Genomic DNA, 25,999 nt, shown 5'->3' on the forward strand with positions numbered 1-25,999 from the left:
CTAGTATTAGTAGGACACGTATAAGGGAAAAGGTAGGCATGAGTTTCAGAATAAAATGTTAAAATAAATCTGTTGTCCATAATAGTGGTTACTTGCCAAAAACAGTTTGAAGAGGCTACCATTTATCTGTTTATACATTCTTTTCAAGCATTTCAATTAATTAAAACGTCCCATTTTCCTGTCACTGCCACATAGAAAGTGACGGACTAGTTTGTGTTACACTGAGTTTTATGCACGCGGAAGGATACATTCTAAACATCGCTGCTGATGTAACTGGTAAAGTTGCGGTTTTGTTTTTGAGAGGGGTATTCTGATTGGACAGAACAGACCCGCAATATTCTGCACACTGTACAGAAACTGCTGATTGGCCAAGGCAGATCTGCAATGCGTCAAACCACGGCGCGGCAATGATGGCGGGAGGGAACGACTTCACCGCCAGCCTGTACAATACGTTCAGTGGGGTAAATAACAGGCTACACGAAGAAGGCAGGTAAACTCTTTACAGGTATTTCACAGGTGTGCAGCCAACTAGCGCCGCCACATAGGCCGTGTATAAATAAAACTTGGAAACTGCGGATCAAAAAGAGCAGAATAATTCATGTTTAAGAAGTCATTAATAACTTGAGACAGAAAAAAAAAAACATTTAATTTCTGTAATGGGTTTGTCATAGGGACATTTAATATAAAAACAGCTGAAAGCTGTGGCTGACTCAGAAATAGTCTGATCTTTTTGTACTTGTACTTATATGGGTAAACTTATCTTTCACTATGTCCAGTAATACAGTATCATTTAGCCTCGTCATGGCATGCAGACTTCTAACCAACAGGTGTCTCTAAATCATGATGAACATAAACGGTACTTTTGGGAAATTTGATTATTATGATTACTGTTTTAAATGTCATTGTTCTAGTTTCTCATTTATATCAGTATTGGAATAGTTTCTTTCATTACACTAATGTTGAAAAGAACTTTATGATTCCATATAACAAAAACAAGCTATTACATTAAAAAAATATATTTAATTTGTTTAGGACCTTCAACACTAGTGTGTATGTACTGTAAGCTCAAATCTAAAACATACAACACATAAATGAGAATTACATTTATTGAAGATCTCAGGTACTGAAACAAATTTATATTGTTAAAATAAAGCATTTCAGACAATATGTCAAAAGGGTAGCTTCTCTGCTCATCTTTACATAAGATCACTGCAACATCACTGTTTAATACAACAGCTAGGGTATATGTGGATAAATCTGAACTCAGGTGTGTATCTCCTGTAGTCTTTAAGTGTGCTAATATGTGAGGTGTCATATTGCCACTTAAGCAAACTCAAAGTGAGCCCTTGAATGTGTGTTCAGTCTTCCAGTAGTATATCCAGTTCTTCTAAAGGCAGTCTGAGACGGAGTTCTTTCTCTGTCATCAGATCAACAAACTCCTGTAGATGCTCAGGGAACAGCTGCACTGCATCCATGTACAAGCCCTGGTCACACACATGCCATGCACACACATTTGCATAAATGCAATTTTACATTCATACACAACCACAAACAAAAAGAGAAAGACAATGTTTTGTACATACAACTTAAAAATGTAGTCAAAAGAGATCAGCTGCTGTTAGAAAAGCTTAATTATGTCTGTTTCACCTTAGCCCAGGGAATATTCTGTAAGGCCCTGTAGAAGATCCCTGTGGCTTTATCCACCTTCCCTTCAGACACCTGCAGAGGCACACCCATGCAAACACACAAGCACAGACCTTTCTGATTAAGTCACTATTTGTATAACTACATACTACATATGTAAGTAAGCTCATAACTAAAATAAACATTTTTTAAAAATGTTTTAAAATGCATGTGACCTAGATGTGATTCTTAATTTTTTGGAAATGACACTTCTATGCCGACCTTCCTTATTTACATGGAGAGTTGACAGGCATGGTTAGGCCTGTACATAAATTGTACTAATATCACTGGTATAGGATAGGAAATGAGTTCAAGTCAATAGTGTGTGTTCAGAGACTGTTTTTTTGCCATCTTACCAGGAAATGCATGTACATCCTCCAAACTAAAGGACAGTGAGCACCTATCTCTGTTGCTATGGCAGTTTCAAACAGTCCACGGATACGGTTGCTGAGGCCATTCTCTGGAAGGATGGGCAAGGCAGCGTCATGGCAACAAGACCTGTAGAGACCATAAAAAAAATATATTTAAACATTTAATATTTTATAAAAGTGGCTTATATATTACATAATTATTAATAGGTAATGTAGATAATGTGAACATGGACAGAGAATACTTATGAAAATCAGCTTTTCAGTTTTTCACAAAGACAAAGAAAGAACAAGTAAAACTACAATCATGGCATCTTGTGTGCTGGTTGTTAACAGTGCATATTCCCATACAACATGAGTGCAGGAAAACCAGCTACTCATCACCCTTTATGCTCTTACTTCTGAGCAGCGTCCACCAGCTGCTTCCTTTGTTGTTCGACAACAATGGCAAAAAGGCGTGGCACCACACTGTCGGTGTGCCTAGTTACAGAATGAAAAAAGCGGCGTGCTCGGCCAGCACTATGGTAACGGTCCTCAACCTGGAACACAGATTGCACAAGGGCTATAATCACATAAAAACAAGTAAGGATTATGTGAAGTATTTTATAAGAAGTCTCTAGATTACCTGTACATATATACTCCAGAGAGGTGCACTGCTACACCAGGTGGAGAGGGTAGAAGTCAGAGTTTGTCTTAGTGTTGCCAAGGGGAACACACTGACACTGTTGTGGTACCTCAGCAAAGCTGCCTGCTGTACTGCTAATACTTCACACTCAGAAGCCAGCCTCTTCATATAGTTCCTGCTGGTGTAGCAGGAATCAGCTGCAGAGTTGCTGGAATCGGTGCTAGCAAGGTTGGCTCCCTCATTACTGTTGGGCTGCTTATCCAGTGTTAATGTGTGATACTGCTCCTCTATCCTCTCTCTAGCCTGGCTATAGACGGCGTTAGCTGCTTGGATGCCCACTGTGAGGTACTGGAACAGAGCATAGCAGCCAACCAGGCCTTTCAACCTCAGCTTCTCCTCAAGCAGGTGCTCTTGACCTATGAAGAATTAATCAGATAAATAACAGATTCATAACTTTCAGAAGAGAAAGTTTTTTTTTCGTTGAAATATCCTAATGATGTCTCATTGGTAACTAAAATATACACATGGAAATCCATCATGGAATTAGTAGTATATGGGCCTAAACAAATCACTGAGACAGTTCTTTTACAAGACACATGTAGCAAGTCCTTGGCAGATTAAAAAAAAAAAAAAAGAACACATTGTGGAGAAATCAAACCTTTTATGTTGGTCTGAGAGTTGTTAGGGTCCTTATCCAGTGCTGCCAAACTGGCTGTTAGAATCTGTTCATATGACCTCCTGGCTTTCAGGACAGAGACTGGAGAGAGGGGGTCGGAGGATGAAGAGAATGTGGAGGTTCCTTCAGCTAACTTGGTTAGCACTGTGACAGCTGGGGAAGCAGTTACATCAGTTAGATCTGCGCCTCGCACAGCCACTCCGTTCTCCACCTCCAGCTGTGCCCACAGCAGACAAAGGTCGCAGAGACTGGGGCTACTTAGCCCTTTGGTTCCCCCCATTGCTGTAGCTGTAGAGAACACTTTGCGAGCTTCGTCAACGTTGCCCAGCATCCACTCCAGGTGAGCATACTCTCGCCACAGCACCAATGACGAGCGGTTATTGGATTCTTTGAGCAGTCGCTTGGCCACCCGCTTGCTGCTCTTGCCCTGAGAGCGGAGACGCTTTTTGTTGCCACTGCGTAGGCAGCGCAAGACCTGACAGATACACAAATACAAAGTGTAGTAAATTAACGCAAAAGCCAGATACTTTTTTGAGTTGAAAATCAGTCGTTGAGAGCCTTTTCTCCCAATTTTAACATAACACAAAGTGACTCTTACCTTAAGTTTCTCATACTGAATCCAGCTGAGTGACAGGATAGCCTGGTGATGCACAGGAAGGACGGCTTGGACCATATTGAACACATTTGTGATAAACGTCTCACCCTGCTTTCCCAGCCCTGCCCACTTCTTTGTTCCTTGGAGAGTTGTCATGTGACCTACAGCGTTAAGCCCAGTGTCAGGTAGGTCATGGGAGGTCAGAGGACGCAGCGGGTCAATACCTAGGACGTGACATGGGCGTTTGTCACTGCTTTGATCTCATTTACATGGCTTAAATTGCCATATTAAAAATAGAGAAAAACTATTATTATTAATTTGGTCATTTTTACCCTGAGTCAGCAGTGAAAGGTTCTCTAGCAGCAGGCCAGGCTGAGAAGGTGCAGCAAAGAGCGCAGAGTCCACAGGCAGCCCTAGGAACGACATGAAATGGAGAAGAAGCTGCAGCTGAAGCTCGGGTGATGACAGGCAAATTAGGGATGGGCCGATGTCGTCAAATAGCACCTACCGATTGAGAGGTAGAGAGAAAGGGACGTCATAAAAGCCAGTACATCTATTTAGTGTCTTAAACTGAACATACTGTGAACAGAATTCCAAACATCAACAGCTTTAAATAATGCATATTGTCAGTGTAACAGAATTAGATTAACAAATCTTTGTATAGATCTAGTCTTTTCTGTCCAGCGGTACCTGTCTGTCCGGGTCTTCACAGTCCTCTTCTGACTGGCCCTTGGATTTGTCAGGCCTCCAGGGCAGCCACTGAGCTGCTTCGCGAGATGACTCCACATCCAGCCAGACAGTCCATCTGGGCTGTCTCCGATCCTTCACCTCCTCCTCCTCATCCTCCTCCTCTTCTTCTTCCTCTGTAGACACATACAGACATGAAGCTCAATTTATAGTTGCTGTCAAGATTCTTACATACAAATCTATTTGAAGATTATTCCAGGATTTGCATCACTCACACAATAAAAATCTGCAGTGAAGCCTGCCTGCCTACTTTCAGCAAGGGTTTCAGCCATCAGGTTGTGTTTGTGTGTGTGTATTTTACCTGCACTGGGCTGTAGCCACCCCCCCCTCTCTTGTTGGACCATCCAGGCTTTCCAGCCTCTGGCCCCCAACTCTCCAACCCTTGCCTCTCCGCTGTCCCAGAATGGTTCAAAGAATTCAACCTGTACACACACACAAAGACACACATTCATCAAAAGACAAACTGAACTGAAAGGCATAATATCCTTCATATTTGCATTAACTGAGCACTGGAGTGTGTCATCTTGTACTTCTGCAATGCCTATAAGAAATATTTACTCATTAATTAGTTTTTCATAATACCAACAACTAAAAAGACAGTTTGAGTGAAGACAACCCTAAAATGCTCTAAATAAAGTGATCCTAATATGGATACAACAGACAGGAGAATCCTCCAAAGTGTGGACATTTTACTGGTTCTGCACTCTCAGTTCAGTAAAAGACTAGTCAGAAAATGGTTTTGGAGAGTTAGATAAGATTGATATAGCTCTCATATCTGCCTGCTTCAAGTCTGTTGTAAACTGAAGTACCTGCTGCTTGGTGGACAGCTCTCGTACACTGTCGGGTTTGTAAAAAGTAAAGTCCATCATGGCCTGAAAGAGAGAAATCGCCTTCTCTGTGTGACCAGACTGACGCAGGAAATGACACTGCTGGGTGAAGATATCTGGACAAAAGGAAAGGACAAACAGGCTAAATGACAAACTCATAAAAGCATCGAGCATACTAACTATTAAAATGTTCTGTATACTCTTTCAACTGGTTTAACTGACGGGTCAACAAGTTAAAAATGTATTTGTGTTGAAATGTGGGCTTGAGGTTTGATGACAAAAGCAGGGGGTAAAACTGTCCTTGTGGAAGCTGAATTTGCAACTGTGGCCCACTGGTCATTTCATAGCAGAAAAGGATAAATCTAATGAAAATTCTCTGTTACCCAACATGTCCTCCTCAATCCCTGGTAACGCGGGGTGAGAGACCATGGTGCCATCCCTCACAGCACTGAGCGTGCTCAGACACTTCCCATAGGCAGAGTTGACTTTTGACACAGTGAAGTTGCTGAAGTAGCTCTGGGTGAAAAGCAGATACGCCCTCCACAGGGAGGTGCTGTTTGGGTGGAGGAACACCTGAGGAGCAACAGAGAATATGTGTTGGCCGCATTAGAATGACTAAAAGGTTTTAGTCTACAGACATGCTGATGTTTCCACTCTGATTTCGACAAAAGAAAAGAAACCGAAGTGTTACTTGCACCTTAAGTATTTGATGATGCATGTACTGAACATACAAAAGCACTGATTGATTTGAATAAAAACGTACAAAGACTATCGACTGACCAATTTCTTCCACTCTTTAGCCAGAACTGAGGGCTCCCAGAGCTCCTGGCAGATCCTGAGTCTCTCCAGCTGCAGAGCTACGGAGCCAGGGTTGGTGGCCACAGCACGCTCAGCGATGCTCAGCTTTTTCTCTAGAACCGCTCGGTAGGAAGACTTGCGCCACTCAGTTGAATCATTGCCCTGCTGTTCCTCCTCCCCTCCAAACATGGCTGAAGTCAGCTCATCCTAGAGGGCAGACAAGAGACGAGAAAGATTACAAGTAATGCTGCACAGGAACAACAAGAGAAATAACGTGTAGCTTGTCAGATTACTGGCTGACTGATAATTCTTGGCTGATATTACTCCCTTACTTGTGTCATATATACAAACATGTATTGGTGTCATTAAAAGTTGAATTGAATAAGGTAGTGAGTCTGTAACAGCTGAATAACAATGTCAAGCCAGTGTCAAGTCCACATAGATTATCCAGCACTGTTTCCCACTTACAGTATAGAGAGCCTGAAAACATCCATGTACAAACTTAGGTTAGTCTGAAATTCTCTCATTAGAATTTGTACCTAACCTTTACTATCTCCAAGGAAAACTTGACTTGATGATTTGAACTGTAGCTAAGAGTTGTTTAGTTCAGTCATCAGCCAACTACCACATTCTTTACCTAGTCTTTACCTGGGATCTGTTGCTGGATAAAAAGATACAGTAGAAGGCCAGCCCTATTTACAGGCAAATTCTGAAAGTTAGGCAAATGATGGCAGTGTTTGCTAAGAGCATCTTGAGGTAAACACTACTTCCCAGTGAAAAACCTGCTACATTTGGGAAAGAAAAAGCATACATATTACTGTGCAAAGTGTACAAACCACACACACAAGCACTGATACACAAACATTCCTAAAACACAGGGATATAGGGCATATATCACTTCATGGCTGATTCTGAGGTGAGTGAAGCACAATAAAACAGTGGCATATAGCAACCAAAGTCTCCATACCTGATACTGTATAAACTGTATCCACAGCTGTGTGTCTGCTGGCTGCTCTCTCAGCCGTCTGTTAAACTCTTCAGTCCTGCCGGCCAACAGCACAGCACTCTGCCCAGCCTGTAGGTCCTCCTTCTGCTTGTCCTGTCCTTTGCCCTGCAGCCAAAGGGCTGTGGAGGGGTCGTACACACCGAGAGGATTTACCCATGACATCTGCACTTTGTCACCTGGATTGGCGCATTAAATGTTTGAAAATGACAAAATTAAGGCATGTGCTAAAGATCTCTACCACAAAAAAACTGTCTGAACAGAATGTTGTGGTTAAATCCTGGTAAGCTGAGGACACACTCCATATTTAATGACTTTGTGTATTTGTATTGGACTGTTATGAATGCAAAGGTGTAATCTACTTCCTGCCACTATTTTAGGAATACTAAATAACTTACCCTATTGATAATTTTGACTATAATCTGATTATGGGAGTAATTCTGGGCATAGCCATCTTTACAATGATAAGGACTAAACAGTTGTGTTAGGTTTTGCTCGATGTTTGTGGCTAAACCTCCTACCTGCCTCTCCTCCTTTCTTTTCCGCATCCTCACTCAATTGGAGGAATGATGGGTATTTAATGACATCACCACACTCAGGGATCACTGGTAAAGTAGGAACAGGAATCTCAGACCTCAGCAGCTGCCGACTGACTGCAGAGAAGTATCTGTCTGCTGTTTTCTTTTTGTCTTTCTGTTTCTTTCTTGATTCTGATTCCTCCCAACTGACTTCCTGCCTGCGACGGTCCAGACCCAGTGAGGAGCTGCCTTTCCTCTTGTACCTAGAAGACACAGAGTTTCAAAATTATTTGCCAGTGATTTATTCTAACCTGCTTTCAAGACATGCTTTGTTTGTAGCAGCATGTAGTTTGCATGAGCAGGGACAGTCCCTACCAGAGACAATCAAACTTCATTAAATAAAAAAAAGTCAAGGAGAAAAATGTCACAGTACTACCTTCATGCTACAGCGTATGTTTGTGTGCGTTTGTGTTACCTTGCTACGTCTCCTCTGTACAGTGACTTGTATGTCCAGTTGGCTGGATCAGGTTTATGGTCCACACAGAACGGCTGCTCCAGGGGCAGGTGGAGGTCATCCAACCAGGAGAAACGACTTGCTAAGGGAGCGGCCTGGGTCCTGGATGAACACACAGACAACCACAAACAAACACATCAAGCACAAATACAGAGCATAGGCAAGCCAGTACAGCTTAGTGCATGAAATGAAGCATGTAAGCATGTGAGATGTAAATGTGTTTGTGGGTGTACCTATCTGCCTCATGTTCCTTTTTGAGGTCACTGGGGTAGATGGTGTCAGAGTCAGACCCACCACTGTCCGAATCCCTTCCACTCTTCTTTTTATGTTTTTTCTTCTTTTTTCGTTTCTTTTCACTTTTCTTTTTCTTCTTTTTGAGTGGCACATTGTCCTCTCCTTCCTTCTCTTCCTCCGCAGAGCCCACCTCTCTACCTACACTGAGGATTATGAGGTTCTTTCAACATTAATGGAAGTCAAAACATATTAAAACCTAACATCTGCTTCAAGCAAAAATTAAAAATGTTAATAATTTTCAACATAGTATGGTGAGTAGAATGAGCTTTACTTAGCACATTTCTTTAGCCACACAGAGCTGCACAGAAAACAGCTCTTTGATCAGTACCTTGATTCCTTTTCCTCTATAAACCGACTGTGAAGAGAGAGGGCGTCCCTGGCCTGAAAGCTCTTATTGTTCAGCCAGTCTAATTCTGCAAGAAGAAACAAAAATATGTTCAGTAGTAATCAGAAGGACTAGGAATTCATGACAGTTGAACCAAAGATGAGGTTTAGTGTATTATCACAGTTTTGTATTCTGCATAGAAACATATCTTGGTAATACAGGGGATAAGTTGTTCTCGTCTTTTGTTACTGAAGAAGAGATGAAGATGCTACATCCTGCAGATTGCTGAGTACAGCTTAGTGCAGGTAGCCAGAAAACAGCCTTAGATAAGTCAGTACAGCAATGACTGTTCTGGTGCATGTGGAAGAGTCAGAGACACTAGTGTGCATGTATATGCACTGATTAACTGATGAAACAGTGATGACAACAGGGAGATGGTTTCTAACACCACAGTGGTGTCTAGTTATATTTTACTGGAGCATGACAGTGACCATATGAATAGATTTCAGGTGAACAAGTACAGATACAGTAGCTAAGTAGCAAAGTCTGTCATCCAGCCGTCAGGAGAGCCAATATCAACTAGCAGGCTTATCTTGACAACACAATGTTGAGATGAACTGCAGTCCATATGAAAATGTGTAGTGGGTGCGGGAGTGATCACCTTCGGACGGATCGTCAACTTTGTTGTCTGCTAATCCAGCAAAAGCTGGAAACAGCGCCATGATGATATGTCGCATAAAAACAGTCGCGGGAAGATGACGTCGTCAGTTTAAGCTAAAAAACAAAAAAACGAATAATATAATAAATGATCAATTTAGTCAAATGTTTAATCATCACATCATTAACACGTTACAGCTGCGATGATGTTTTCTGAAGTAAAGACAATTTGTGAGACAGATCCTGAAAATAAAACACATATTTACTCCAGTATGAATTAGTGAAGAATCGCTGGCTGTGTTTTCAGTGAGGACTTTCTTAAAGTATAACACTGGACCTGAGGAATGTGGGCTAGTGATTGTTAAAGTTGGGGTGTTTAAACACAAAGATTTGATGTAATAAGTGTTTTATTCCTAAAGTCCATAAAAGACTTTATTCCTAAAGTCCAAATCTAAAGTCTGGACCCTACATGAACAGATCGAAGAGAGAACCCTACTATGAAAATCTCCTTTGAATAGGGAAACAGTGGCGCATCAGGTGAGTTGAGTATTTTACATACTGTAGTTTATCTGGGATTTCAAAGCCCTTTGCAGCGCCCTCTTCTGGCGAGGGCAGCCACAACAATTAGTTATATAGTCACTCCATCATTGTAGAAACATGTAAGGCATTGTGCTTTGTGTCTGTACACCTACACAGCAAGGGAAAGTAAAGCTATACATTTGTCTTTGACTATGTATTAAGAGGATAAAAGGAACAAATGTTTCATTTTGGTTTTATTTTTGCGTTGATAATTATCTCAGTGTTACGGATATGACTGAATATCTATTCTGATACCTACTTTTATTATCTCTCTCTTATTCCGAGGACAGGTTGGTCAAGGTCAAAATGAAAACCGGTGTAAGATGTGTTGTTACGTTTCCATTGCAACTTACATGCACAGAGGGACAGGCGGCCACACGCGTCTCTGCAGAAACTCTGTTTAAATCTTCTAATCAAAACTCGAAACGAAGTGTTTTTTGACCAATCAGACGCCTGGTATATTTTTGATTGACACCCATTTGGTCCAATTGCGTTTATGCACCATCTGCAGTTGGCAGCTTTCTCCCGTCTCAGGTTATTCCGTTGGTTTCAGTCGTTGAAAAGTTTTAACTTTCGACTAAAATGAGGGAAATCGTTCATATGCAGGCAGGACAGTGTGGAAACCAGATTGGGGCTAAGGTTGGAAACTGTTTTTAAAAATAACTCACTGAAAAACACCGTACAAGTTAAATTTGGTTAGGGCGGGCTGCTGTGTTAGCTTAGCTAACTTAGTTAGCTACCAAGCTAATGGTGGCCGTTGGCTTTGATTCGCAGGGATAATCGTGCTAGCTAGCCCGCTAATTTAACTGTTACCCTATATTGCTGGGATCCCACATTATGTTCTTCGTTTTCTCTCTTTATTATTCCGCCGTTTTTCCTCCTACACCGTTCTACGTAGAAATGTCAATCAAGCACCACCGCCTTCAGCTCCATGAGGAGAGGCTTGCTTCTACTTTTATCAGCGATGTCTTTTATATTTTTCGAGATATTCCATACCAGATATCCATTTTTTCTGTTCTTCTGGCAACTTTCAGCTTTCATAAACAATTTATATATGAAAGTGATAGAGATTTTTGTCTTCTTTCAGGTAACGTTAACGCTATTCTCATTCTGATAGGACCTACGGTGTTTCTACCAGGTGGCCAAACCCACAGAGAGTGACTGCTCAATCTCTCATTCACTCTCATTATAAAAGAGGTCCAGGAGCTCTGAAACACAAATGAAGGCTGTTTCTAACTCGCCAGCAGTCCTTCATATGTTTTTTGGAATATCTTCACAAAAAATTAATCGGTCTCTGTGTTGAAGACTCCTGGCTCTGTAATCTTCCATTTTTGTTTTCTCAGCTTCTGTACTGTGCCTGCTTAAAGTGCTGTGTCACTGTCACTCCCCCTCTCACTGTGGGCTCAGGTCACCATAGCAACAGCTCACAGAGCAGTACCAGGACCGCAGCTGCCTGTGGTTGGTAATTAGACTGACTGGCTGCCTAAGTCCACTGCTGTTACACATGGGGACTATTCTCAGTGTGGGCCATGTTGTCTTCTCCAAGCAGGACGTGACTTTGACAATAAAAGTCTACAGCTATTTAGAACAAGTGACTGCACCTTTCTAAAGTATAATGAACACTCAAATACCATTCCAAAGTATAGTGACCATTTAAACTTAAGACTCAGTGTTTAATTGAGGGTCATCTCAGTGCTGCACAGCATGTTGCCCTTTCAAAATAAAAGCCTTTACATTCTTTCAAAATAAAAGCCAAGAAACAGTAACATGATCTTAAAATGGACTTTGGCTATTGGCATACAGCTTTAAGCACCAACTCAGGCTGTTTTAAATGTCAGCCATGGTGTCTTCTTCGAGCAGACCATGTTCGGACTTTCCCAATAAGTCTACAGTCATTTATAGGGAGATATTACATTTTTGTAAAGAATAAGGAACATTCAAAATAAAGTCCACTTTCTAGTATAAGGTCTCATGAGTCTCCTGAAGTACTTTGTCCTTTCAAAATAAAAGCCACTTTATAGCATTTTCTCAAAGCCCTGAAATAGCAACTCAATCTTAAAATGGACGTTGGCTCTTGGCATTCAGCTTCAGGCAACAACTGAGGCCATTTTTAATGTCAGCCATGGTGTATGCTCCCAGGATATGGTCAGACTTTTTACAGACTTTTATTTTTACATGCTGTCGCTGTAAAAATACAAAAATATATCACTACAGTTTATACTTCTCGATTATTTAAAACTGTCAGGCAATTCAAAACATGCTTCAGGTGTTGTGCAGCCAGCCACGCAGTTTACCTCAAGCTTTTTTCAGCAGCCAGCAATCCCAACGCAGTTTTTTAAGAAATTGCATTTTCTAGTTCTCCTTTTCTGATTCTAGTTCTGGGAGGTGATAAGTGATGAACATGACATCGACCCGTCCGGGACATACCATGGGGACAGCGACCTGCAGCTGGAGCGGATTAACGTGTATTACAACGAAGCAACAGGTTAGCTAATGTTATTATTTGCTAATGGTTCTGATCTTACAGAATTAACTAGATTATATTATTTCTAAGAGAGCCAAGGTAACTCAATACCACACGGTAGAGTTGTTAGTACTGCTGCTATCCAGCAGGGGTTCTTGTCCTGCTGCTAAAAGTCACTCTTGAGTCCACTGAGCCTGAACGTGGATTCAGAACGTTCTTTAGTTACGTAACCTTAGTGTTTCCATGATACAACAGATCAACAAATCCCCAACTACTGATTGGTCCTCCTTCTGCAGCTATAGGTGTCGACAACCTACAAAGACAAAAGCTCTGGTTTATTTTTTCTGATCATCTTGAACAAGGCTACTTTCTTCTGCAGAAACTCCTGAGCAAGTGAGTAGGAGGTAAAAGTTGTCACAAGTGGCGTGAGGCCCCTGAATTCCTTCTGTCATCTCCATGACAGATGGCCCTCCTGGTCCACCTCTGCATCATCACCAGTTTTTTCCAAATGTCACACCTCCACTGGTGACCTGTCCAGGGTGTACCCACTGTCTTTCCCCTGAAAGAGATCTGGAATAGGCTCCAGCAGATCCCTGTGACCCTAATTAGGACTAAGCGGGTATAGATAATGGATGGATGTCACACCTCAGGGCATAGGATGTGACGACATCAGCAGTCACTCAAATTTTCTGTGGAGTCCACCCCGGTCCAGTTTCTTTCTCACTGAAGGCGCCCATTATGCTGACAATGAGGTCAGTCATCTCTGTTAACAGATTGAATGCAGAATCCATGTTCTGGACCCTCAAGATGGCGTAACACATCGGCCGTAAAGTCACATCTCTGTCAGGCTGAAAAAAGGGAGTTGTCTCCATGTTTGTGGGAAATCACCCAGATTCAGGATCCTCTGAATCCTCCTTGCTTTCAGTGGAAAAAGCTGGAGAGGACAATAAGTGTTGCCACAACAAAATCAGGACTCTTCTGAATCACCGGTGCCAGAGGGAGAAGACGATATATTCGGCAGCTTGCTGCAGGGGTCAGGCTGCATAATCAATTCAAACTTTGGTATGAGTGAAGCCACTACACATGGTGCTCACTGCTCTTCTCACCATGAAATGACCAGCAGGACGACATGCCAGTGTTTAAATCCACTTACCTTGTTTTGTACTTCTCCCCATCAAAAGGCAGCAGGTGCATAAATACACTTTGTTTTTGTATGCTCAATGTGTAGAGTCTTTGTTCTCTGAGAGCTGAGGTACATATTCTGATTTTCTCAGACACCTCAGGGTCAACATGCAAAGATCCCTCTCTCTCACACATTTGCTGATATAGTCCATATAAAAGTCCATATAAAAGCCAGAAACTAAGCTTTCTATGCACAGGCCTGTGAAAAGGGTTAATGGGGCCACTTGGTTGTCCATCCTTCCATTATCTATACCTGCTTATCCCTTAACCAGGGTCAGAGGGATCTGCTGGAGCCTATCCCAGCTCTCTTTCGGGTGGAAGGCAGGATACACCCTGGACAGGTCACAAGTCCATCACAGGGCCACATATAGACACACAAAGACAAACAACCTCACACACTCACACTCACTCTTATGGGCAATTTAGAGTCACCAATCAACCTAACAGTTTTTGGACTGTGGGAGGAAACCAGAGTACCCGGAGTAAAGGGGAAAACATGCAAACTCCATGCAGAAAAGCTGGGTTGCGAACCCAGAACCTTCTTGCTGTGAGGCAACAGTGCTAACCACTCAGCCACCATGCTGCCCCCACTTGGTTGTCAACAGTAAAAATGACAAATTTTACCTCCTCCCAAGCGGGGAAACCGCCAACCATAAAGAATGCATGATTATCAAAAAATGTCGTTATGGTAATAAAAGGGGAAAAAACATACATGAACAATAAATTAATCAGAAAAAAATAAAATCTGATGCTGCACAAAAACTAACAATGCATCAAAATCCTTGGTTACTAATCTTTGACATATCCAAGACTGACAGGGGGTAAAAATATGTCCAGTCCACAATCACCTTTTATATGAAAATAAGTCTTTGTGTGTGTGTGTGTGTGTGTTTTTTTTTTCCTTCCCTAAATCTGTGACATCACTTATGAAATTGGTATTTAAAGAGTTAAAATCCTGGATTTATTTTTGCATTTAGTAGTTTTGATCAGAACTGAAGTTGATTAACAGATTTATGCAAAAAAGTTGAAAAAATATTTGATATATTTTTACAGCAGTTTGTTTTAGTGGATGTTTTCATCCCGAACATAACGAAAGGGTGAATTTCAGTGAATTTGCCCACAGTGTATTATTGACCTGTAAAAAAATTTCTAAATCAGATTTCCAAAATTTATGTCAAATTAAGTTTTGTCACCAAAAATCATTCCATTTGCTGAAATACATTGAACGTTATGGCCAAATTAAGAGTGAAAAATGACCCTTGGTGGATGAAAACATCCCGAACAGTACATAAGGGATGATCATTTTCCTCTGCTTTCATCACCAGGTGGCAAGTATGTCCCTCGTGCAGTGTTGGTGGACCTGGAGCCTGGCACAATGGACTCAGTGAGGTCTGGTCCGTTCGGTCAGGTCTTTAGACCAGACAACTTTGTCTTTGGTGAGAATCTAAATGTGAAGATTCATATGTATTTAAAGCAGGCTGATAAAATTGAGATTAAAGGTAGAAATCAAAAAAGTAGTTTTCCACTGGATCACAATGGTGTAAGAGTAAAGAAGGCATTTGTATTAAATGTATGTACTTCTTATTACACATAAATTGTGCTTAATCTGCATATATGATGAAGTCATATTCCAAAGAGACCTGGGTTAAGTAGATCAGATCAGGGATTTTGACGCCACAGATATGAAAGATTTCTTTATTTGCATGTAATGCAGGCCAGAGTGGAGCCGGTAATAACTGGGCCAAAGGCCACTACACCGAGGGAGCTGAACTGGTGGACTCTGTCCTGGATGTGGTGAGAAAGGAGGCAGAGAGCTGCGACTGCCTGCAGGGCTTCCAGCTCACACACTCCCTGGGAGGAGGCACTGGCTCTGGCATGGGCACACTGCTCATCAGCAAAATCAGAGAGGAGTACCCAGACCGCATCATGAACACTTTTAGTGTGGTGCCCTCACCCAAGGTACAGATAACCCATTAAAATATTTGAACATGAAATGTTTGTCCATCCACCTGTTGGTTCTTTTAAACTCTTCGTCTCTTTGTTTCTTCTTTCCCTTCACTCTCCCACTCCAGGTGTCAGACACAGTGGTGGAGCCGTACAATGCCACCCTCTCTGTCCACCAGCTGGTCGAGAACACAGATGAGACCTACTGCATTGATAACGAGGCCCTGTATGACATCTGTTTCCGCACGCTGAAACTCACCACGGCCACCTACGGTGATCTCAACCACCTCGTCTCAGCCACCATGAGTGGGGTGACCACCTGCCTGCGCTTCCCTGGCCAGCTCAACGCTGATTTGAGGAAACTGGCAGTCAACATGGTTCCCTTTCCCAGGCTGCACTTCTTCATGCCAGGCTTTGCCCCTCTCACCAGCCGAGGCAGCCAGCAGTACAGGTAAAGAAGCAGGAAACTGCTTTTTAGGGGACTCATGTCATCATATAATACTCTCAAGGTGTATTTTGAAGCTTCTGAAGTAAATGACAAATTGTCATCATTTTCCTAGGGCATTGACAGTTCCTGAACTCACCCAGCAGATGTTCGATGCCAAGAACATGATGGCAGCTTGCGACCCACGCCACGGGCGCTACCTGACAGTCGCTGCCATCTTCCGAGGCCGCATGTCCATGAAGGAGGTGGACGAACAGATGCTAAATGTGCAGAATAAGAACAGCAGTTACTTTGTTGAGTGGATCCCCAACAATGTCAAGACGGCCGTCTGCGACATCCCTCCCCGTGGCCTCAAGATGGCTGCTACTTTTATTGGCAACAGCACAGCCATTCAGGAGCTGTTCAAGCGCATCTCAGAGCAGTTCACTGCCATGTTCCGCCGCAAGGCCTTCCTCCACTGGTGAGTAAAAGAAGATTGATGTCACAACAATGGGGGTTGACTTGTGTATCTGCTCTGACCGGTGAAACAATTTGCTTTCATTGTTTCAGGTACACGGGTGAGGGCATGGATGAGATGGAGTTCACGGAGGCTGAGAGCAACATGAATGACCTGGTGTCTGAATACCAACAGTATCAGGATGCCACTGCAGAGGAAGAGGGAGAGTTTGAGGAGGAGGCTGAAGAGGATGTTGCCTAGACACTTATTATAAGATCTTTCTCACTATGCAAGAGTTATGGCTGGGCAGTATGGTTCTATTCGTTGTGCTGTTATTGATAATTGGCTTAAAATCAATCATTTCAACAGCAGTTTAAAAAAAAAAAAAGGTTTCCACTGAAAGTAATCAAAAGCTAAAATTGAAATGTTGCCCAAGATTAGTAAGAGCACAAAAAATGTGCCCAGCCTTGGTTTTTAGATGTTCTCTCTTCTGTTTTCCTGTTGGCAATTCTTTGTTTGTGTTTTCAATATGAATGTTTTTAACCTCCTGTTCTCCTCGTAGAGGGTACCACCTAAACACCTGTCCCCCAGAGTGACAAACGTGCAACAATCAGCATGTGACATATTTGGAAACGTAAAAACAAACACCTGCTACATACTGGTAAAACTGTAAAGAGCTGATATGTTGTGGATCTGTTTGGTTCCATCAGCTGACACTTGTGGGATTTATTTGTCCACTCTGGTGGTGTGTGAAGAGGTCACTCTTTTAAATCTTCACCTTTTCTAAGCTTCAGATTTTAAAAATATATTTGTGATGAAAGAGAATGTAACGCTGACCAGTTCAAGATACAATTTGCAGAATTTGATCAGTGTCACTCTTTAGCAAAACAGTCACTTCATTAATTAAACAAAAAATATCTTGAAATGCACTAAAGACAAAGCTATGAGTCACTTCAGGAAGTGGTCACTGTTACATTATTGTCTGGTGTCTGTTACTGACAAAGGTTTGATGAATTGTAATAAAGGATTTAGAAACTGTTGCTATGCTGTGAATGATTATTTCTCTTTTCTACTTCGTTCTTTATCTATTTGAAAAACAGTATTGGGTTTAGCTTTCCCACCACATATCGGTCATTTATCATAAAAATATTTATTTCAGATTATGTTGTTCAACAAACTAGTGTAGAAATATAAGGTTTTTGTGTTTTAAATTTGATGCCATTCAGTGGCAGATGAAAGGTATGAAAACAAATGGAAGTTATGCATATAATGAAAATGTGCATATCATCCTGTATCTATGCAAAATGAGTGACGGCTGCCTGTCATTGCCATCAGAGGAAATTATCAGGCAGAGCAGGCAACAGACATGATAACATCAAACATCCCTATCCACCACCACCTAAAATGTGACTTTTATCTGATTAGGTAAATCATCAGGTTAAATCAACAGTGTACACTGGGGCCAGCTACTAAAGAAGATTTTTGTTGTTAAAAGTGGTTTGTTCAAGAAAAAAATGTAGTGGCTGAGTGTCCGAAACCGCACTATGTAGTGACAGAGGGGTTAGGGACTAGGGTGGACATTCAGACACAGCCTTTGTGTATTTGTATTGGACTGTTATGAATGCAAAGGTGTAATCTACTTCCTGCCACTATTTTATGAATACTAAATAACTTACCCTATTGATAATTTTGACTATAATCTGATTATGGGAGTAATTCTGGGCATAGCCATCTTTACAATGATAAGGACTAAACAGTTATGTGTTAGGTTTTGCTCGATTTTTGTAAGAGACACTTCTTCGCCAACTGTTGTGGCTAAACCTCCTACCTGCCTCTCCTCCTTTCATTTCCTCATCCTCACTCAATTGGAGGAATGATGGGTATTTAATGACAGCACCACACTCAAGGAAACCATTTATATATTTTATAGTGAAAAGTTCTTACTGTTATACTCTTACTTTATTGTGTTATACTTTTTTGTTATATGTCTGTATTTATGTAGCACCATGGTCCTATGAGGCACAACATTTAGTTCCACTGCATGTCCCCTCATGTAGCGGAATGACAATAAAACTGAACTTGACTTGACTTGACTTGATTGGTAAAGTAGGAACAGGAAGCTCAGACCTCAGAAGCTGCCGACTGACTGCAGAGAAGTATTTGTCTGCTGTTTTCTTTTTGTCTTTCTGTTTCTTTCTTGATTCTGATTCCTCCCAACTGACTTCCTGCCTGCGACGGTCCAGACCCAGTGAGGAGCTGCCTTTCCTCTTGTACCTAGAAGACACAGAGTTTCAAAATTATTTGCCAGTGATTTATTCTAACCTGCTTTCAAGACATGCTTTGTTTGTAGCAGCATGTAGTTTGCATGAGCAGGGACAGTCCCTACCAGAGACAATCAAACTTCATTAAATAAAAAAAAGTCAAGGAGAAAAATGTCACAGTACTACCTTCATGCTACAGCGTATGTTTGTGTGCGTTTGTGTTACCTTGCTACGTCTCCTCTGTACAGTGACTTGTATGTCCAGTTGGCTGGATCAGGTTTATGGTCCACACAGAACGGCTGCTCCAGGGGCAGGTGGAGGTCATCCAACCAGGAGAAACGACTTGCTAAGGGAGCGGCCTGGGTCCTGGATGAACACACAGACAACCACAAACAAACACATCAAGCACAAATACAGAGCATAGGCAAGCCAGTACAGCTTAGTGCATGAAATGAAGCATGTAAGCATGTGAGATGTAAATGTGTTTGTGGGTGTACCTATCTGCCTCATGTTCCTTTTTGAGGTCACTGGGGTAGATGGTGTCAGAGTCAGACCCACCACTGTCCGAATCCCTTCCACTCTTCTTTTTATGTTTTTTCTTCTTTTTTCGTTTCTTTTTCTTCTTTTTGAGTGGCACATTGTCCTCTCCTTCCTTCTCTTCCTCCGCAGAGCCCACCTCTCTACCTACACTGAGGATTATGAGGTTCTTTCAACATTAATGGAAGTCAAAACATATTAAAACCTAACATCTGCTTCAAGCAAAAATTAAAAATGTTAATAATTTTCAACATAGTATGGTGAGTAGAATGAGCTTTACTTAGCACATTTCTTTAGCCACACAGAGCTGCACAGAAAACAGCTCTTTGATCAGTACCTTGATTCCTTTTCCTCTATAAACCGACTGTGAAGAGAGAGGGCGTCCCTGGCCTGAAAGCTCTTATTGTTCAGCCAGTCTAATTCTGCAAGAAGAAACAAAAATATGTTCAGTAGTAATCAGAAGGACTAGGAATTCATGACAGTTGAACCAAAGATGAGGTTTAGTGTATTATCACAGTTTTGTATTCTGCATAGAAACATATCTTGGTAATACAGGGGATAAGTTGTTCTCGTCTTTTGTTACTGAAGAAGAGATGAAGATGCTACATCCTGCAGATTGCTGAGTACAGCTTAGTGCAGGTAGCCAGAAAACAGCCTTAGATAAGTCAGTACAGCAATGACTGTTCTGGTGCATGTGGAAGAGTCAGAGACACTAGTGTGCATGTATATGCACTGATTAACTGATGAAACAGTGATGACAACAGGGAGATGGTTTCTAACACCACAGTGGTGTCTAGTTATATTTTACTGGAGCATGACAGTGACCATATGAATAGATTTCAGGTGAACAAGTACAGATACAGTAGCTAAGTAGCAAAGTCTGTCATCCAGCCGTCAGGAGAGCCAATATCAACTAGCAGGCTTATCTTGACAACACAATGTTGAGATGAACTGCAGTCCATATGAAAATGTGTAGTGGGTGCGGGAGTGATCACCTTCGGACGGATCGTCAACTTTGTTGTCTGCTAATCCAGCAAAAGCTGGAAACAGCGCCATGATGATATGTCGCATAAAAACAGTCGCGGGAAGATGACGTCGTCAGTTTAAGCTAAAAAACAAAAAAACGAATAATATAATAAATGATCAATTTAGTCAAATGTTTAATCATCACATCATTAACACGTTACAGCTGCGATGATGTTTTCTGAAGTAAAGACAATTTGTGAGACAGATCCTGAAAATAAAACACATATTTACTCCAGTATGAATTAGTGAAGAATCGCTGGCTGTGTTTTCAGTGAGGACTTTCTTAAAGTATAACACTGGACCTGAGGAATGTGGGCTAGTGATTGTTAAAGTTGGGGTGTTTAAACACAAAGATTTGATGTAATAAGTGTTTTATTCCTAAAAGTTCAAATCTAAAGTCTGGACCCTACATGAACAGATCGAAGAGAGAACCCTACTATGAAAATCTCCTTTGAATAGGGAAACAGTGGCGCATCAGGTGAGTTGAGTATTTTACATACTGTAGTTTATCTGGGATTTCAAAGCCCTTTGCAGCGCCCTCTTCTGGCGAGGGCAGCCACAACAATTAGTTATATAGTCACTCCATCATTGTAGAAACATGCAAGGCATTGTGCTTTGTGTCTGTACACCTACACAGCAAGGGAAAGTAAAGCTATACATTTGTCTTTGACTATGTATTAAGAGGATAAAAGGAACAAATGTTTCATTTTGGTTTTATTTTTGCGTTGATAATTATCTCAGTGTTACGGATATGACTGAATATCTATTCTGATACCTACTTTTATTATCTCTCTTATTCCGAGGACAGGTTGGTCAAGGTCAAAATGAAAACCGGTGTAAGATGTGTTGTTGTTACGTTTCCATTGCAACTTACATGCACAGAGGGACAGGCGGCCACACGCGTCTCTGCAGAAACTCTGTTTTGTATTAAATTCTAATTTGTGTTACCAAGACAACGGTGCCCCGGGCATCATCCAATCAGAACTCCAAGTGAAGTGTTTTTTGACCAATCAGACGCCTGGCATATTTTGATTGACACCCATTTGGTCCAATTGTGTTTGTGCACCATCGGCAGTTGGCAGCGTTCTCCCGTCTCAGGTTATTCCGTTGGTGGAGTGTCAGAGCGGCAACAACTTGTCTGTTTCAGTCGTTGTTGAAAAGTTTTAACTTTCGACCAAAATGAGGGAAATCGTTCACCTGCAGGCAGGACAGTGTGGAAACCAGATTGGGGCTAAGGTTGGAAACTCTGTTTTTAAAAATAATGTCTTAACTCACCGAAAAACAGCGTACAAGTTAAATTTGGTTTGGGCGGGCTGCTGTGTTAGCTTAGCGTTAACTTACTTAGCTACGAAGCTAATGGTAGCCGTTGGCTTTGGGATAATCATGCTAGTTAGCCCGCTAATTTAACTGTTACCTTATATTCTCCTTTTCTGATTCTAGTTCTGGGAGGTGATAAGTGATGAACATGGCATTGACCCGTCCGGGACATACCATGGGGACAGCGACCTGCAGCTGGAGCGGATCAACGTGTATTACAACGAAGCAACAGGTTGGCTAACGTTATTCTTTGCTAATGGTCCCGACCTTACAGAGTTAACTAGATTATCTCATTTCTAAGAGGGCCAAGGTAACTCAATACCACACGGTTGAGTTGTTAGTACCGCTGCTATCCAGCAGGGGTCCTTGTCCTGCTGCTAAAAGTCACTTGAATCCAATGGGCCTGTCTTCCTTAGTTACAGTCGTAACCTTAGTGTTTCCATGATACACCAGATCAACAAACCAACAAATCCCCAGTTAACGGTATTCTTCCACTCAACCGTGATAATTTTAGCGTTAATTAGTCATATTTATATGAGAGACCACTAAAACTTTAAGTTAAGAGCGAGACGAATTGTATCATCATCGATTAAGATGCAGTAGAAAGAAATAAACAGAGTTTGAGCTATTAGATCAGAATTTATTTGAAATGGCCTGTTTTTGTCATTTGATTTGCCATCTAAAGTGAGCTATCAGTGATCTATAATTGACTTAAAACAGCTTAACCCTAATCCTTATTACACTGGACTTGTATAATGCTTGTAATAATTAGAAATAATAAAAACGTCTTAACGGAGCTAAAATGTTTGGATTTTTTTGCTTGTTTGTTTTTCCTTTGGTTTGTCATCATTTCAAAAGACAAAATATTTTTAATGAACACTAATGTTAGAGAAAAGTAAGCTGCTTGGCTACAGTTTCAGCACTGTAAATTCTTCCTATAATAATTTTCCTGTGCCTGTGCTTTCATCACCAGGTGGCAAGTATGTCCCTCGTGCAGTGTTGGTGGACCTGGAGCCTGGCACAATGGACTCAGTGAGGTCTGGTCCGTTCGGTCAGGTCTTTAGACCAGACAACTTTGTCTTTGGTGAGAATCTAAATGTGAAGATTCATATGTATTTAAAGCAGGCTGATAAAATTGAGATTAAAGGTAGAAATCAAAAAAGTAGTTTTCCACTGGATCACAATGGTGTAAGAGTAAAGAAGGCATTTGTATTAAATGTATGTACTTCTTATTACACATAAATTGTGCTTAATCTGCATATATGATGAAGTCATATTCCAAAGAGACCTGGGTTAAGTAGATCAGATCAGGGATTTTGACGCCACAGATATGAAAGATTTCTTTATTTGCATGTAATGCAGGCCAGAGTGGAGCCGGTAATAACTGGGCCAAAGGCCACTACACCGAGGGAGCTGAACTGGTGGACTCTGTCCTGGATGTGGTGAGAAAGGAGGCAGAGAGCTGCGACTGCCTGCAGGGCTTCCAGCTCACACACTCCCTGGGAGGAGGCACTGGCTCTGGCATGGGCACACTGCTCATCAGCAAAATCAGAGAGGAGTACCCAGACCGCATCATGAACACTTTTAGTGTGGTGCCCTCACCCAAGGTACAGATAACCCATTAAAATATTTGAACATGAAATGTTTGTCCATCCACCTGTTGGTTCTTTTAAACTCTTCGTCTCTTTGTTTCTTCTTTCCCTTCACTCTCCCACTCCAGGTGTCAGACACAGTGGTGGAGCCGTACAATGCCACCCTCTCTGTCCACCAGCTGGTCGAGAACACAGATGAGACCTACTGCATTGATAACGAGGCCCTGTATGACATCTGTTTCCGCACGCTGAAACTCACCACGCCCACCTACGGTGATCTCAACCACCTCGTCTCAGCCACCATGAGTGGGGTGACCACCTGCCTGCGCTTCCCTGGCCAGCTCAACGCTGATTTGAGGAAACTGGCAGTCAACATGGTTCCCTTTCCCAGGCTGCACTTCTTCATGCCAGGCTTTGCCCCTCTCACCAGCCGAGGCAGCCAGCAGTACAGGTAAAGAAGCAGGAAACTGCTTTTTAGGGGACTCATGTCATCATATAATACTCTCAAGGTGTATTTTGAAGCTTCTGAAGTAAATGACAAATTGTCATCATTTTCCTAGGGCATTGACAGTTCCTGAACTCACCCAGCAGATGTTCGATGCCAAGAACATGATGGCAGCTTGCGACCCACGCCACGGGCGCTACCTGACAGTCGCTGCCATCTTCCGAGGCCGCATGTCCATGAAGGAGGTGGACGAACAGATGCTAAATGTGCAGAATAAGAACAGCAGTTACTTTGTTGAGTGGATCCCCAACAATGTCAAGACGGCCGTCTGCGACATCCCTCCCCGTGGCCTCAAGATGGCTGCTACTTTTATTGGCAACAGCACAGCCATTCAGGAGCTGTTCAAGCGCATCTCAGAGCAGTTCACTGCCATGTTCCGCCGCAAGGCCTTCCTCCACTGGTGAGTGAAAGAAGATTGATGTCACAACAATGGGGGTTGACTTGTGTATCTGCTCTGACCGGTGAAACAATTTGCTTTCATTGTTTCAGGTACACGGGTGAGGGCATGGATGAGATGGAGTTCACGGAGGCTGAGAGCAACATGAATGACCTGGTGTCTGAATACCAACAGTATCAGGATGCCACTGCAGAGGAAGAGGGAGAGTTTGAGGAGGAGGCTGAAGAGGATGTTGCCTAGACACTTATTATAAGATCTTTCTCACTATGCAAGAGTTATGGCTGGGCAGTATGGTTCTATTCGTTGTGCTGTTATTGATAATTGGCTTAAAATCAATCATTTCAACAGCAGTTTAAAAAAAAAAAAAAGGTTTCCACTGAAAGTAATCAAAAGCTAAAATTGAAATGTTGCCCAAGATTAGTAAGAGCACAAAAAATGTGCCCAGCCTTGGTTTTTAGATGTTCTCTCTTCTGTTTTCCTGTTGGCAATTCTTTGTTTGTTTTCAATATGAATGTTTTTAACCTGTTCTCCTCGTAGAGGGTACCACCTAAACACCTGTCCCCCAGAGTGACAAACGTGCAACAATCAGCATGTGACATATTTGGAAACGTAAAAACAAACACCTGCTACATACTGGTAAAACTGTAAAGAGCTGATATGTTGTGGATCTGTTTGGTTCCATCAGCAGACACTTGTGGGATTTATTTGTCCACTCTGGTGGTGTGTGAAGAGGTCACTCTTTTAAATCTTCACCTTTTCTAAGCTTCAGATTTTAAAAATATATTTGTGATGAAAGAGAATGTAACGCTGACCAGTTCAAGATACAATTTGCAGAATTTGATCAGTGTCACTCTTTAGCAAAACAGTCACTTCATTAATTAAACAAAAAATATCTTGAAATGCACTAAAGACAAAGCTATGAGTCACTTCAGGAAGTGGTCACTGTTACATTATTGTCTGGTGTCTGTTACTGACAAAGGTTTGATGAATTGTAATAAAGGATTTAGAAACTGTTGCTATGCTGTGAATGATTATTTCTCTTTTCTACTTCGTTCTTTATCTATTTGAAAAACAGTATTGGGTTTAGCTTTCCCACCACATATCGGTCATTTATCATAAAAATATTTTATTTCAGATTATGTTGTTCAACAAACTAGTGTAGAAATATAAGGTTTTTGTGTTTTAACTGATGCCATTCAGTGGCAGATCAGGTATGAAAAAAAAAATCTTCAGAGAAATGAATTTGAAAACATTTACTATTGACTCACTGATTATATATGTTAAATGCATTTTATAGGACAAAACATTTCTGCTCAGCGTTAAATAACGATTTTTAAAAGAAATTTTTAAGCCCCTGAGAAAACCTTCAGTGTGATTGGACTGGGTGTGTCTGGACCTGTCCGGAGGTCTAACAGGTATTTTTTCACAAAGGAAGGCTCATGTATGTGTGCTGGCTCACTGTCACGCTCTCACTGAGCAGCTGTTCATGTTCTCAGCAACAGCTTCTTTTCTATGATGAGTTCAAATATCTGGTATGAAAAAATAAAACCCAAGCCCATATTAACATATTCGTCTTTTATATCTATGGAAGTTATGCATATAATGAAAATGTGCATATCATCCTGTATCTATGCAAAATGAGTGACGGCTGCCTGTCATTGCCATCAGAGGAAATTATCAGGCA

General features: G+C 41.6%; 4 protein-coding genes and 1 long non-coding RNA gene across 8 annotated transcripts; 3 read left to right on the forward strand and 2 right to left on the reverse strand.

The window, feature by feature from the left end:
- The first annotated feature begins 277 nt into the window (after positions 1-277).
- LOC113127367 (uncharacterized) lies at positions 278-4,930 on the forward strand. Of its 2 annotated transcripts, none has more exons than XR_004463021.1 (4): positions 278-490; positions 2,979-3,081; positions 3,426-3,692; positions 4,632-4,930. It is a non-coding gene; the product is annotated as an uncharacterized LOC113127367 (long non-coding RNA). The 2 variants fall into 2 exon arrangements; XR_003295414.2 differs by lacking the exon at positions 4,632-4,930 and adding an exon at positions 4,068-4,206.
- On the reverse strand, positions 1,089-9,762 carry nrde2 (NRDE-2, necessary for RNA interference, domain containing). Of its 2 annotated transcripts, none has more exons than XM_026301813.1 (19): positions 9,635-9,762; positions 8,977-9,061; positions 8,588-8,791; positions 8,316-8,456; positions 7,844-8,103; positions 7,287-7,444; positions 6,302-6,526; positions 5,905-6,094; positions 5,504-5,637; positions 4,996-5,116; positions 4,638-4,810; positions 4,280-4,451; positions 3,951-4,171; positions 3,335-3,827; positions 2,677-3,092; positions 2,451-2,590; positions 2,040-2,181; positions 1,648-1,719; positions 1,089-1,484 (listed from the first exon to the last, which is right to left on the reverse strand). In XM_026301813.1, the coding sequence occupies exons 1-19, from the start codon at positions 9,708-9,710 to the stop codon at positions 1,359-1,361; spliced, it is 3,549 nt and encodes a 1,182-aa protein (XP_026157598.1). In that variant the 5' UTR covers positions 9,711-9,762; the 3' UTR covers positions 1,089-1,358. The 2 variants fall into 2 exon arrangements, with proteins under 2 accessions (XP_026157598.1, XP_026157589.1); XM_026301804.1 differs by having other exon boundaries at positions 7,287-7,501.
- Positions 9,763-10,826: 1,064 nt separating this feature from the next.
- LOC113127345 (tubulin beta chain) lies at positions 10,827-17,066 on the forward strand. The gene is made up of 7 exons (XM_026301823.2): positions 10,827-10,848; positions 12,586-12,694; positions 15,181-15,291; positions 15,570-15,814; positions 15,928-16,250; positions 16,360-16,704; positions 16,794-17,066. Exons 3-7 carry the CDS (start codon positions 15,231-15,233, stop codon positions 16,939-16,941), a joined length of 1,122 nt encoding a protein of 373 aa, XP_026157608.1. The 5' UTR covers positions 10,827-10,848; positions 12,586-12,694; positions 15,181-15,230; the 3' UTR covers positions 16,942-17,066.
- LOC113127353 (nuclear exosome regulator NRDE2-like) lies at positions 12,195-20,629 on the reverse strand. Of its 2 annotated transcripts, XM_026301843.2 has the most exons (6): positions 20,474-20,629; positions 19,816-19,900; positions 19,439-19,630; positions 19,167-19,307; positions 18,808-18,954; positions 12,195-12,986 (listed from the first exon to the last, which is right to left on the reverse strand). In XM_026301843.2, exons 1-6 carry the CDS (start codon positions 20,547-20,549, stop codon positions 12,896-12,898), a joined length of 732 nt encoding a protein of 243 aa, XP_026157628.1. In that variant the 5' UTR covers positions 20,550-20,629; the 3' UTR covers positions 12,195-12,895. The 2 variants fall into 2 exon arrangements, with proteins under 2 accessions (XP_026157628.1, XP_026157620.1); XM_026301835.1 differs by lacking the exon at positions 12,195-12,986 and having other exon boundaries at positions 18,625-18,954.
- A 952-nt stretch (positions 20,630-21,581) lies between these two features.
- On the forward strand, positions 21,582-25,330 carry LOC113126234 (tubulin beta-4B chain). Its single transcript, XM_026300198.1, has 7 exons — positions 21,582-21,740; positions 21,945-22,053; positions 22,795-22,905; positions 23,184-23,428; positions 23,542-23,864; positions 23,974-24,318; positions 24,408-25,330. The coding sequence occupies exons 1-7, from the start codon at positions 21,684-21,686 to the stop codon at positions 24,553-24,555; spliced, it is 1,338 nt and encodes a 445-aa protein (XP_026155983.1). The 5' UTR covers positions 21,582-21,683; the 3' UTR covers positions 24,556-25,330.
- Positions 25,331-25,999: the final 669 nt, after the last annotated feature.

The sequence above is a fragment of the Mastacembelus armatus genome, chromosome 22, assembly GCF_900324485.2.
Source record: "Mastacembelus armatus chromosome 22, fMasArm1.2, whole genome shotgun sequence".
NCBI classification, from domain to species: domain Eukaryota; kingdom Metazoa; phylum Chordata; class Actinopteri; order Synbranchiformes; family Mastacembelidae; genus Mastacembelus; species Mastacembelus armatus.